The sequence below is a fragment of the Elephantulus edwardii genome, unplaced genomic scaffold (genome assembly GCF_000299155.1).
Source record: "Elephantulus edwardii isolate Elephantulus edwardi_28Jun2011 unplaced genomic scaffold, EleEdw1.0 scaffold00226, whole genome shotgun sequence".
NCBI classification, from domain to species: domain Eukaryota; kingdom Metazoa; phylum Chordata; class Mammalia; order Macroscelidea; family Macroscelididae; genus Elephantulus; species Elephantulus edwardii.
Genome location: NW_006399976.1, coordinates 4,286,671 through 4,299,569, shown reverse-complemented (window position 1 = coordinate 4,299,569; position 12,899 = coordinate 4,286,671). Strand labels below are relative to the sequence as shown.

At 39.2% G+C, this 12,899-nt stretch overlaps 2 protein-coding genes across 2 annotated transcripts in view; one reads left to right on the top strand and one right to left on the bottom strand.

Moving 5' to 3' along the window:
• Window positions 1-8,448, bottom strand: part of LOC102854765 (olfactory receptor 7C1-like) — a 37,402-nt gene extending 28,954 nt beyond the window's left edge. Inside the window, exon 1 of the mRNA XM_006898306.1 lies at window positions 7,952-8,448. Within this exon, the coding sequence (XP_006898368.1) occupies window positions 7,952-8,448 (497 nt within the window). The remainder of the gene's footprint in view (window positions 1-7,951) is intronic.
• Window positions 1-12,899, top strand: part of LOC102845651 (olfactory receptor 7A17-like) — a 215,957-nt gene that overhangs the window by 122,756 nt on the left and 80,302 nt on the right. The gene's annotated exons all lie outside the window — the stretch shown is intronic.

Here is a 12,899-nt window from a genome sequence, read left to right as displayed (position 1 = left end):
TGTATGATAGGGTATTATGGTTATCACAAGAGTCCACAATTAAGGTTGCATAGTGGAATGTACTTGGGGCGGTGGGAGGGGTGTGGGGGGATTGTGTACCAGGGAGGGAGTTTTATTTTACTTTTGAAAGAGAGAGGCAAACTCGGGGGCGGGGGGAGAGGGCTGGATGGGGAAGGAAGTGCAGCAATGAATGAATGGAAATCCAAATTATCTGTAAATGTTCATTAAAATTATTAAAAAAATAAAATACAATACAATAAAATAAAATATTCCTGACCATATTAATACAGCCTCATGCAGGCTCACTAATGCATTTTTTATCATTACTTCAACTTTCCAAAATAAGAAGAAAACATTAGAAATATCATTAATTACATTAAAACATTGCTTTATTCAATGCAAGAAGATTAATTTCTCAGCTTAGACAGGAGTCAACATGTAACTGGGATGATTAGCCTCCTCAAATATAGATTAATGACACAGATCAAATAAAGATTTCCCCCCCAAAAAAGAACCTTCATAGTTCTCATCTTCCAAGATTAATCATGAAGAGAAAGAGTTGCCAAGATCTATTACTAATTGAAATACGGAATGTATGTGGTATGAATCTGGGAAGTTGTCAAAAACTAAGCAAAATACATAAGGGTTAAAATCCTAGGCATTATTGAGCTGAAATGGCCTGGTATGGGCCATTTTTAATCAGACAAACATATGAATTAATGTAGCAAAGAGAAAGACTTATTGGGAGGAGGAGCCCTGTGATTGCAAGTCCACATGGACGAGGCAGAGCAGAGGAAAACACCAGTTTAGGGTTTCCAGCATCTTCCTCCAGAATTAGGGACTTTAACTACACAGGCTTTGTTTCACTGTCCTGATGGCTTCTCCTCAAGTTTTTAGCTATAAAATATATTTCATACATCATATCGTGAACTCCAGAAACACTGAAGATGCTGGGGCTTATCCAAACCTTATCAGAGAACACACTGAGTTGATTGATCTCGTTTGTCCTTTGGATGATGGATGGCGTCAGAAGCTCTACACCAAGAAGTCCAAGGACATAAAACCATTCACGAGGTTTCCTAAAGACATAATCATGACTAATAACCACCTGAGATTAATATCATAGAGCTGAGATAGTACAAGATGTACTTTATTTACACTTTCAACATATTTTGGGTATGTGGCCAGGAAGGACCTGTCCTTGGAGGAGGACTTCATGCTTAGAAGGGTAGAGGCACAACATAGGAAAGGAAAACCCCAGTTGAGATGGATTGACACAGTAATTGGATTAATGGGGGTATGTGTGTCGGAGACAGTGAGACTGGCTTAGGTTAGGGCAGGGTTCAGAGCTGTTGTGCGTAGGATTGGTGAGTCACAGGGACTTGATGACACGCAACAATCTTAGATATGGAACTGATATCCACATGAGCCCGATGAATGAAATTTTCTTCTATCTTTGTGCTCCCTGAAAGAATTAGTTCTCTGGAACTAGTAGAGAAAAACAAAACAAAAATGTGCCAAATCATGTTCAACATTCTATGTGCAACTTCTGTCTAAATGAAGCCCTGTTTAGGAGAACACTTCTCTCTACGTGTAGTCTCTAGGACTACAGAATGCTCCATAATAAATTGCATCAATACAAATTTTGAAGGGAGATTCTGTTAGGTACCATTCAGAAGCCTACAATAGATCTGAACTCTGTCCTTTCCTGAACCATCCAGGGGAAATTTTTAGTACACGAAAACATCAATTATATTATCCTTGGTGTTGGCTCTAATTTATGAATTGTCTTTCATTAGTATTTCAATTTATTTCTCTTTTTGGTAGAAGTATTTGCTTAACCTTCTTAATCATTTGTTTTTCAGTCACTCAGCAAAAATGTTCATTCAATAACTGCTAAGAGGTAGACAATAAGTTATATATGCTCCATAAATAAAGGGGAAAGTAGGACATTGTTCCTTCTTCTAACCATTTCGCAGTCTAAACAGCAGTTCACACTCAGGGTGTAAATCATAACAGAAGTATAGTCCTTCTTTTCTCTTCTGTGAAGTGACAGGTGAGTTCAAGCTACTGACTTTTTAGTTAGGAGCCCAACATTGAACTTCCTGTGCTACCAGGACTCAGAGTTCACCATTTTTTCTTGTGGATGCCTGGTGGTCTCATACTGCAGTGCCAGAGTTACAAGACCTTATGTTTAGCAATGAGCTAAAGATATATCAACAGAGATCATCTAAAACAGAAAAAAAACACATAAAAAATAAATACCAAGAAGTTATAGTTACGCCCTATTTAGTTGTATTAAAAAAAGTTGTTGATTGTTCCCAGGAAGGTTATTAATGGTTTAAAAGGGAGGTTTAAGATGATAATTATACTGAGCCATGAGTTCTTCCAGGTGCAGGAAATATTGAAAGAAGTGGCCACAGGGAACAAAGTTGTTGTTGTTGTTGTTGTTGCTGTTGTTGGGTGCCATCAAGTCACATACGACTCATAGTGACCCTATTAAAAAAAGATCTGAACCTAGTCCTGTCCTGCACCATCCACACTCTTCCTGAAACAAGAGCCCATTGGAACAGTCACCTTGTCAATCTTCCCAGTTCAGGGCCTTCCCCTCCTTTGCCAACCCTCCTCCCTTCCCAATATCGTGTCCCTCTCCAAGGAATAGCACCTCCTAGCAATATGTCCAACGTTCTTGAGTCAAAGCCTCAAGATTCTTTCCTCCAAATAGCTCTCTGACTGCACCCTCTTCAATACGTATCTATTAATTTACTGTGGCTAAATAAAAGTAATGTGTGTTTAGGGACTTTCAAATACTTCGTAACATCTGATCAATAATAAAGATTAGAAAATAAAAAGTTATAACATAAAAGAGCCTATCCAGATAGTCATTGAATTGTTATCGTTCTTAGGTGTTCCAAGTTGTTCGAACCCAGGCCTATCCTGTGCTGTCCTCACTAGCCATGTGATACTTGAGCTCCTTGAGCACATTTCTCCAGTTATTGTATTAATCCACCTTGTTGAGGGCTGTCCTCTCGTTCACTGACTCTGCACCTTTCTAAGCATGATGTAATTTTCCGAGGACTGGCCTCTTCTAAACACATTCTAGAAGAATGTAAGACAGAGTTTTAGCATTCTTCTCTCCAAGGAGCACTCTGGAGGCACCTCTCCAAATATTTGTTTGCTGGTTTTGGCTGTTCATGAGATGTTCAGCCCTCTTCTCCAACAACATACCTCAAAGTTGTCAACTCTCCTACTGCCATCCTTACTCAATGTCCAACTTCCTGAATTCATGGATCTTGGCTGAAAGCAGGGAATATAATAAGGATGTATATTTGTGCTTTATTGTTTATGCAAAGGCATTTCATTGTGTGGATCATAACAAATTGTGGATAGCATTTAGAAGAATGAGAACTCCAGAATACTTAATCGTACTGATATAACACCTACATCTTGGTCATTGTCCAGAGAACATAAAATAGAAACATAAAAATAGACGATAGAGGTGCTTCATTTTGGTGAGATCTACCTTAAATACTCTTGGTAACATCAATCAAGAAGTTAAACATCATATATTGTTGAAAACATCTGCATCCAGGAACCTCTCCAAGGTATTGAAGAGCAACAGTGTCAGTTGGATGACTAAGGTGTGCCTGATTCAAGCCACGGTCTTTTCTTTTTAAAAAAGATTTTATTAATTTTAATTAACATTTACAGAGATTTAAAATTTCCATTCATTCATTGTTGCACTTTTTTCTTTGCTCCCCCTCCCCCCAGTTCGCTCCTCTCTTTGAAAAGCAAAAGATAAACTTCTTTGTTGGTACGCAATCCCGACCCTGACCCCACCCCAATGAAGCCATGGTCTTTTCAATTGCTTCCTCTGAATCAGAAATCTTTTTTTTTAATTTTTTATTATTTTTTATTATTTTGTGTGCGTGTACCGTCAAATCAGATCTGACTGGTGCAGGAGGATATTGCGCCTCCTTCTCCGGCAGAGCATCTGGTGGATTCGAACCGTGTTCCTCTGGGATTGCAGTGCAGCTTCTTGCCACTAGGCCACCAGAGCTCCCCTGAATCAGAAATCTTGACGTTGACTAAAACAGTGGTAAATAGACGGAAACCTCGTGGCTATGTTGTTGTTGTTGTTTTACCATTGGGTCGAAACGGACCCATAGCTGACCCTCTGGCGTGTTTTCAGAGGCAGTTAATCGCACAGGAGGAGACTGCACGTCCTTCTCCCTCAGAACATCTGGTGGCTTCGAACGGTGTGCCTTCGGGATTGCCTAGAACCGCTTGCCTTCGGGATTTCAGCGTAGCTTTTTGCCATTAGGACACCAGTTCATCATTACCTTTAATTATTTGAGAGTCAGGGTAGAGTTAGCACAAGGGATATCCATCTAACACTTAGTTTGAAACATTTTACACTGATTCAATGTGAGGAACGAATTCTTGTTGCTATGAAAACTACAGATCATGGAAACAAAGAGAAGAAAAAAATACAGTGCAACTTGGAATGAAAATATAAGAAATAATTGTAGATTGGGGTGGGGGCTGAAAGAAAGCTTTTGCAAAATTATTGATTACTAGAACTGGAATAGCAAGTAGTTTCAGGTGCCTAAGCCATCTCAGAGACTCAGAATCAAGTTGACAAAAAGCAGCTATTCGACTTTGTTTGAACTCTAGAATGTATTAAAATGTTTTCAGTAACCAAATGACTCATGAACCAGGAGTAAAAGTCACTGAAATATGGTAGAGTGTTTTGACGTTTTAACATACTTGCTTTGCACTTTTCCAGGCATTCCATGTCTACAGTCATTAAAAACTGAGAGTACATGAGAGTGGCAGGTTTTTGCAGGAGCAGCGTATAACTTTCTTCTAATGATCAGTGCTTCTTTTGACCGATGCGCTGCTGTTGCTAGGTGTCGTTGAGTCGGCTTTAACCCATAGCAACTATGCACAGCAGAACAAAACCTGTCCAAGCCTGTGCTGTCATCACCTCTACTGTGCTGAAGGCCACTGTTACAGTCACTGTATCAGTTCACTTCCTAAGGCTCTCTAGTGGCCTAGTGGCAAGAAGCCCAGCTGAAATCCAGTTTGAGGCATGCAGTTGGAAGCAATCCGCTGCTCCTGTGCGTTTAACTGTCCTGAAAACCTACCAGACAGGCAGCTACAGGTCCGTTCTGACTCTACACGTATCTTTCCGTCCCATTCTTACTCTCAGTTTTACAGGATGTCTTTTTTCCATGATCTGGTTTCTCTCAAAACATGTCCAAAGTATGTGATATGAAGTCTCATCACCCTTGCTTTTAAGAAGCACCCTGCCTGAACTGCTTCCAACATAGATTTGCTTGTTCTTTTGACAGTTCATGGTATATCCAATATTGTTAACCAATACTACAGTTCTGTTTTCTTCTAGAAGTTTTGTTATTTTTAACTTTGGCTTTAGGCCTACGGTGTATTTTATGCTAAAAGTATATGATCTGCTTTAAGATTAATTTGTTTTATAAGGACACCAATTGTTGCCTCACCATTTGCTGAACAGTTGAAAAGTATAGTTTTCATTGAGTAATCTTTTTTTGTTTCGCCCCCACTCCCTTTTAATCAAAGATTCACTTACTATGTCTGTATGCACCTTTTCCAAGGCTCTCTCCTCTTACCTATGACCTGTGTATCTATTCTTTCACTATTCAAACATCGTTCATGATTTTCATTTTATCTTAAAATCAGGTAATAAGTCCTTGTGTTCTGTTGTTCTGCATCGGTAATTTCCTGCCTCTCTTAATATTTTGTCTTCGAAAAGCCTTCAGAGTCATTGTGTTGACATCTGTAAAATAACTGTCTTGTATTTTTATTTCTTTACATTAAATGTACAATAAATTTGGGAAAGAGTAACATCTTCGCGGTATTATAGTCTCTTTTGTTTCATGAACACAGAGTATCTCCCCACTCATTTTATTTTTCTTCTCTTTCTAGGATTAGTGTTTTGTAGCTTTCAGTTTATTGTGGTCTATATTTTGTTAGATCAATAGTGATAGATTCCATTTTGGGGGTTGTTATTTTTGGTATGTGTGTCCAGTAATTTTCCTCGTTTCACATGTATATAAAGCAATTGAAAAGATCATGGCTTGAGTTAGGTGCACCTTACTATTTAAACTGTCATCTTTTCTCTTTAACATTTTGTAGTGGTCCTTGACAGCAAATAAAGGACTAGAAATGCTAGGCTCTACTTACAGTAAAGAATGTAGGCTTCTACAGAAAATTTTAAAATGTCCTTAGAAATCCAACTAAAACTCACTTCAAAGTACAAATACAATCCTTCAGAATGGGGAAAAGTATTCCCTAGAGTTACCTTATCTAATCTTCAATGGTCCAGTGTTCAATCGAGTAAATTAAGTCCTTGACAATATCAATAGTTATGAAGTTTTTATGATGTTGCTTGTTGGCCCAGCTGGGAAGACTCTTTTCCTTATGTTGAGGAGTAATCCACACTGAAGACTGTAGTCTTTGATCTTCATCAATAAATTCTTCAAGTCTTTCCTTTCAATAAGAAGTAACAGATATGTTCTTATCTCAGAATGCAAGATTCCAATTTAGTAGTAGCATCATGAGTACAAAGTGGAGTGCCTGCCCTGTATAAAATGAGTACAGTTTTGGCAGACACAGTGAAATTTGAATCAGCACTTATAACAAAAGATTCCTACTATGATGAGATGCAACATGTTCTTGGAGTCAATAATCTCACTGAAGTCTTTGATTCCCTCATCATCCTGACGATAGAAGAGGTATTAATGTTCTCGACTGGCCTGCTTGTCAGCGTTTTTCTGAGAATCATTCCCCAAATCAAGGACATATTATTAGCCATTTCTTACAGTTTAATAAACACATGCTTACAACCATCTTGCTCAAAATAATTAGCATGATCTCTGTTTGAAGAAATAACCCAGAAGTTGCTGTGTACTATCGAGTGGGAACCAACTCATAGCTGGCCCTCCAGCTGGTTTTCAGAGGCAGTAAATCCCACAGGAGGAGATTGACCATAATTCTCTGGCACATCAGCTGGTGGATTTGAACTGCGTGTCTTCAGGTTGCCTGTACAACTCCTTACCACTAGGTTATCAGAACTGATGGAAAGAAATAGACTTTCTTATGAATTCATACATGAATTTTTTTCATAAAATGTATAAAATAAAGAATATTAAATCTGAAAATAATAACTTTATGAATTGATTAAAATGAACTTAGGAATATCTTCATTGTTTTTTAGTTCTATTATTTATAACTCTCTGACATTGAGAAAATGGAGATTACTGTTATTGTTGTTGTTGTCGTGTACTATGGAGATGAAACTGACCCGTAGCTGACCCTCTGGTGGATTTTCAGAGACAGTTAATTGTATAGGAAGAGATTGTCCATTTTCTTTCACTGAGAAGCTTCTGGCCTTGAACTGCATGCCTTACAGATTGCAGTGCAACATCTTGCCAGTAGGCTACCATTGCTCCCTAAAATGATACTATTATGCAAAAATTTTTTTCTTAGCTGAAAAGTTTTCTTTAAAGCCTGTTTTATATCCTTGTTTCTGAGACTGTAGATAAAGGGGTTCAGCATGGGTGTGACCACAGTGTACATCACTGAGGCTATTGCACTGCCCCTGGAGTTTTGGGAAGCAGGAGGACTGAGGTAAACTCCAAGACCTGTACCGTAGAACAAGAAAACTACTGAGAGATGAGACCCACACGTGGAAAAGGCTTTATACTTGCCCTCAGCTGAAGGAATTCTCAAAATAGAGGAAACTATCTTAACATAAGAGAAAAGGATCCCAGTGAGTGGAATAACACCAAAAAGTCCTGTTTGAAAAAACACCACCAAGTCATTGAGGAAAGTGTCAGAGCAAGCGAGTTGGATTACCTGATTAGCATCACAGAAAAAGTGGGGAATTTCCAGGTCTGTGCAAAAAGACAGCCGCACAACCATGAAGCAGTGTAATAGAGAGTCCAGAACACTCAACATCCAGGCTACCAGAAGTAGGAGGCCACACACCTTGGGGCTCATGATGACTGTGTAGTGCAGAGGATGGCAGATGGCCACAAACCGGTCATAGGCCATCACTGTCAACAGGACATTGTCTAGGTCTCCAAAAGTTATGAAAAAATACATCTGAGAGAGGCAGCCTTCATAAGTAATAACCTTGTTCTGCATCTGGATGTTCAGAAGCATCTTTGGGACTGTGGTGGAAGTGAAACAGATGTCTGCAAAAGAGAGGTTGGACAGAAACAAATACATGGGCGTGTGGAGGCGGGAGTCTGTGATGATGGCCAGGATGATAAGCAGGTTCCCAGTGAAGGTGACCAGGTACATGGACAGGAAGAGCCCGAAGAGGAGGGGCTGCAAGTCTGCCTTTCCTGGGAGCCCCAGAAGAATAAATTCTAAAACATGTGTTTGGTTTTCTGGTTCCATAAAGCTGCTGAAACTACTGGAAAAGAAAAGGGAGCAACACAAATTGAGCAATTAGTACCAAACAACCAAACAGGCAGTTTTTTAAATATTAAATGAGTTTTATTAACTAATTCTTGCATATTGTCTTAATCTAGTGCTTTTTGACTGGGAATTTTATGGATTGCAAAATGTTATATCTTCTCCCTGCTCCTGAAACTAACTTTCTTACCTCCAATCCCAACTTCATATATGAACCTCTATGCAGAACAGATTATCCGGGAGGCTGGGCTCTATGAGGAGAAATGTGGGGTCAAGATTGGTGGAGATTTATCAACAACCTGTGTTATGCGGATGGCACAACCCTGCTTGCTGAAATTGAAGAGGACCTGAAGCGCCTGCTGCAAAGTGTCAAGGACTGCAGCCTACAATATGGATTGAGGCTCAATATCAAGAAGACAAAGATTCTCATCACTGGACCAATTGGCAGCATCAGGATGGATGATGAAGAGATTGAGATTGTACACAGCTTTAGTTTGCTTGGCTCCACAGTCAACAGTCTTGGCACCAGCAGCCAGGAAATTAAAAGGCGCATTGCCATGGAAAAGTCTGCTGTTAGGGACCTCTCCAAAGTACTGAGGAGCAATGGTGTCTCTCTGGAGACTAAGGTGTGTCTGATACAGGCCATGGTCTTCGCAATCACTTGTTATGCATCAGAGAGTTGGACAATGACCAAGGAGGATAGAAGGTGAATTGATGCCTTTGAGCTGTGGTGCTGGAGAAGAGTATTGAGAATACCATGGACTTTTGGTAAAACAAACAGATTTGTCCTGGAAAGGGTGAAACCGGGTGGCTCCTTGGAGGCAAGGATTCTGAGTCTCCGTCTAACATACTTTGGACATGTTGTGAGGAGAGACCGGTCCTTAGAGAGGGACATCATGCTTGGGAGGGTGGAGGGACGGCGCAGGAGAGGAAGGCCCTCTATGAAGTGGATTGATTCAGTGAGTGGGATAATTGGAATGGGAGTGTCAGAGACAGTGCAATTGGCACAGGACAGAGCAGAGTTTAGGGCTGTTGTACATAGGATCGCTATGAGTTGCAAGCGACTCGACGGCACATAACAACAACAACAACAATCCCAACTTCTTCCTAAGGCCATATATTTCTCTACAAACCCCTTGAGACTTTGTTCTGCTCATTAAAAGATAGGCATGGGTGGCTTAGTGCTAAGGTGCGCTGCCAACCCAAGGGCACTCAGTTATAAATCGTCAATTTCTGTGCAGGGGAAGAATGCGGAGGCTTCGTTCATGAGATTCGTTGCCTCTGAAAACCTGCTGGAGGATAAACTATGAGTAGCTAATGACTTGAACACACATAACAATAACGACCAGGATGATCCTTAGAGAAAGCATGGTGACATTTCATCTCACTTACTTCCAGAATGTTGTCAGGAAGGGTCAGTCCTTGGACAAGGACATCTTGCTGGGAAAGGAGGGGGTCACAGAAAAAGAGGAAGACCTCCAGCAAGATGGACTGACATATTGATTGTAACAATGAAATTGAGTGTATCCAGGATTGTGAGGATGGCACAGGACATGACTAGGTTCAGACGTGGTGTCCACAGTGTCGTCATGAGCCATGGTCTACTCGATGGCACCTAACAACAGCAAAAGCAACACTATATGCCAATGAAAGAAACCAGGACTCTTTGGAGAAATATCTGATTTTAAATTGAGGTAGGATATGGACAACACAGAGAGGAGGAGTTAGAGCTTTAAGTAATGCAAGAACGTAATGGATACATTTTTAAAAACTCATGGTAATAATAGAGCTATACTAAAGGCACATAGGATACAACTTAAAGAACTCCCAGTGCACAAACTGAAACATTCTGAACAAAAAATAAAGTAGTAGTGAATCATAATCAAAGTATAAAGTAAATATCCATAAACACATGCTCACATAAATAAATTATTAAATACATAAATGGTAAGAGAAAAATCTTCTTTTTGAATGTCAATAACATATAAATTATCTGCTCTCAAGGAGATGGGCTATAACATCTTATTCTAGAAAGGTGGTCTTCCTTTAGTGTTTTCAGCATACAGCACAATGTGGAAATGTGGACATAGAGAATCTTTAAAATGGAGAGAGCCAGATAAACATTAGGTCACCAAATGCACAAAAGTCAAAATCAACAGGGACAAGTCATGTTGAGGTGACTATAAAATAAGGCATTTCCCCATGGTCTTCCTTTCATGAACTCACAGCTTGAATCATGACAAAAATAGCAGGCAAATGTCAATTGAAAGACATTTTACCAAAAGCTTGACAAGTACTTCTCAAGAACTATTTTTTTTTCCAAAGAAAAAAGCAGACTGGGTGGAGTGGGGACAGGGAGGAAAATGTGCAACAATGATGAATGGAAATCTACGTTCTTTATAAACTTTCATTAAAATCTAAAAAAAAACCCCAACACTACAAACTCTATCATAGTTACCAAAAACAAGGAAAATCACAGAGCCTATTAGAGTCAGAGGAATGAAAAGGTGGGAAATAAATGTAATGTGGGACTCCAGAAAGAAGATGTTAATAGGGGACTGAGAGTGAGGCTAATGGGAACTGTCCATCTCCTTTTTGGAATTTTGTTGTAACTATAAAACTGTTCAACAAATGGCGTTTAATTTTACAAAATATAATGCATGATTGTATGAAACACAGTGTAAGTTAACAATAGTATGAAATACAATGTATACAAACTTTGTAAGCAAACTAATTTAAAAAAATAGTCAATCTCTGTACCCACAGTTTAAAAAAAAAAGAAATTACAAAGACTGTTCAAATGCACATAACTTCGAAAGAGCAAACTTTGAACTTCACTTAAACTAAATCTACTGCACACCTTCACAGGTAAGTCACTATTGTTTCATATTCTGCATCAATCTAAGCAGAATAATAATGCGAGTTTCATACAGGAATTAAGAAACTGAGAAAAACAATGAATTTCAAATATCAAACATGTTTCACTTTAATCAGTATGTATTTGTGTGCATTTGATTCAGCTTTTTTCTCAGAGATTCACTCCCTAACTTCACTGTGCTATGCCCCCATTTCTCTCTATTTTTAAAATAAGAGCAGTCGTTTGTTTCTTACATTGACCAGGACAATCTGTTCATAGAGTGAGCCTGGCTGTGGACATCTTCTGGCATTGACTCTCCTGTTATTTAATAATGCAAAATCACCTGTGGAGCTCAAATATAAGACTATGTTATCTGCTGCTGTCTACCTAAGCAGGCATCTTTTCCAATTTAATCTCCTGCTTTTGTTGTTAATCCGATATTAACTACTATCTGTAATATCCCAATCCAATATCATGCTTATTTAATTTTAACATTTCCTCTCTTGATGCCTCTTTCTGGAGAATCCTTATTACATGAGCAAATAAGTGGATGAAGTTAAAATGACACTTTCAACAGTGGTGGGGGGAAAGAGATGGGGGGAAAAACCCACTAAAGCTGCTGACAGAGGACGGTCCCATAGAAAGAACCAACACCAGAAAAAAACAGATTGGAGAAACAAGACACATCAGAGTACCCGGAAGTAACCTCCGCAATCTAGTACTTACATTTGTCAGGTTTGGTTGTGTTACCCTTGCCTTTATTTGTTATTCTTGTTGATAGCTTTATAGTTGCTACTATTATGAGAAGGCCCACAGCTGTACCCCATGCCCAGCACCTGTGATGATGATGCAGCTCATCCAGTTATTAGCAGGGAAGAGTCTGAGTTCATCAAGGCTGTTTCTCCTTCAAACCCCTGCTGAAGTTAGAAGCTGTGCCCCCAGGAAGGACAGGGAGATGGAACCACTTGTGAAGCTTCTGGAAGACACAATTGTGTTTCTTCACCACCTGATTTTAGTTAAGTAGTTTTTAAATAATGCAGGGAAATATTTACAATATTATGACTTTAGGAAATTAATTCCCATGTGCCCCAAGAGTGAAGTATTGTTTTGTCTTATGCTCCCTGAGAGATTTCTTTCTCTGGAGCTAGGAGAGAGACTGAATGCAAACTTGGGGCAATTTTGGCCGTTGGGACACATCTTGCAACATCTTATCCTATTAGACTCCTTCTTCCCAGGAGAAGGTTATTGTTCCTTAGATGTGTGTCTAGCGTGCAGTGTAACCCACAATGCTTTGTCAGCCTCTAGGGTGTGTGTTCTGCTCCAAAGATCTAAATAACACCACAATATGCAATAAAGGGATACTCATCACAATAGCACTAAAGAAACAGAAGTCAGAGAAATACAACCTACTGTAGATATTAATCAGACAGGCAAGACAAACAAATATTAATGTAGAACAGAATTACAGAGATGAAGTAAGAAAAGTATAATTTTCAATAAGTGGATATTTTCACTAATACTGTGATATGAATTCTTCATGAAAATACAGTTATCTTCAGATTTTCACTCAAAGGAC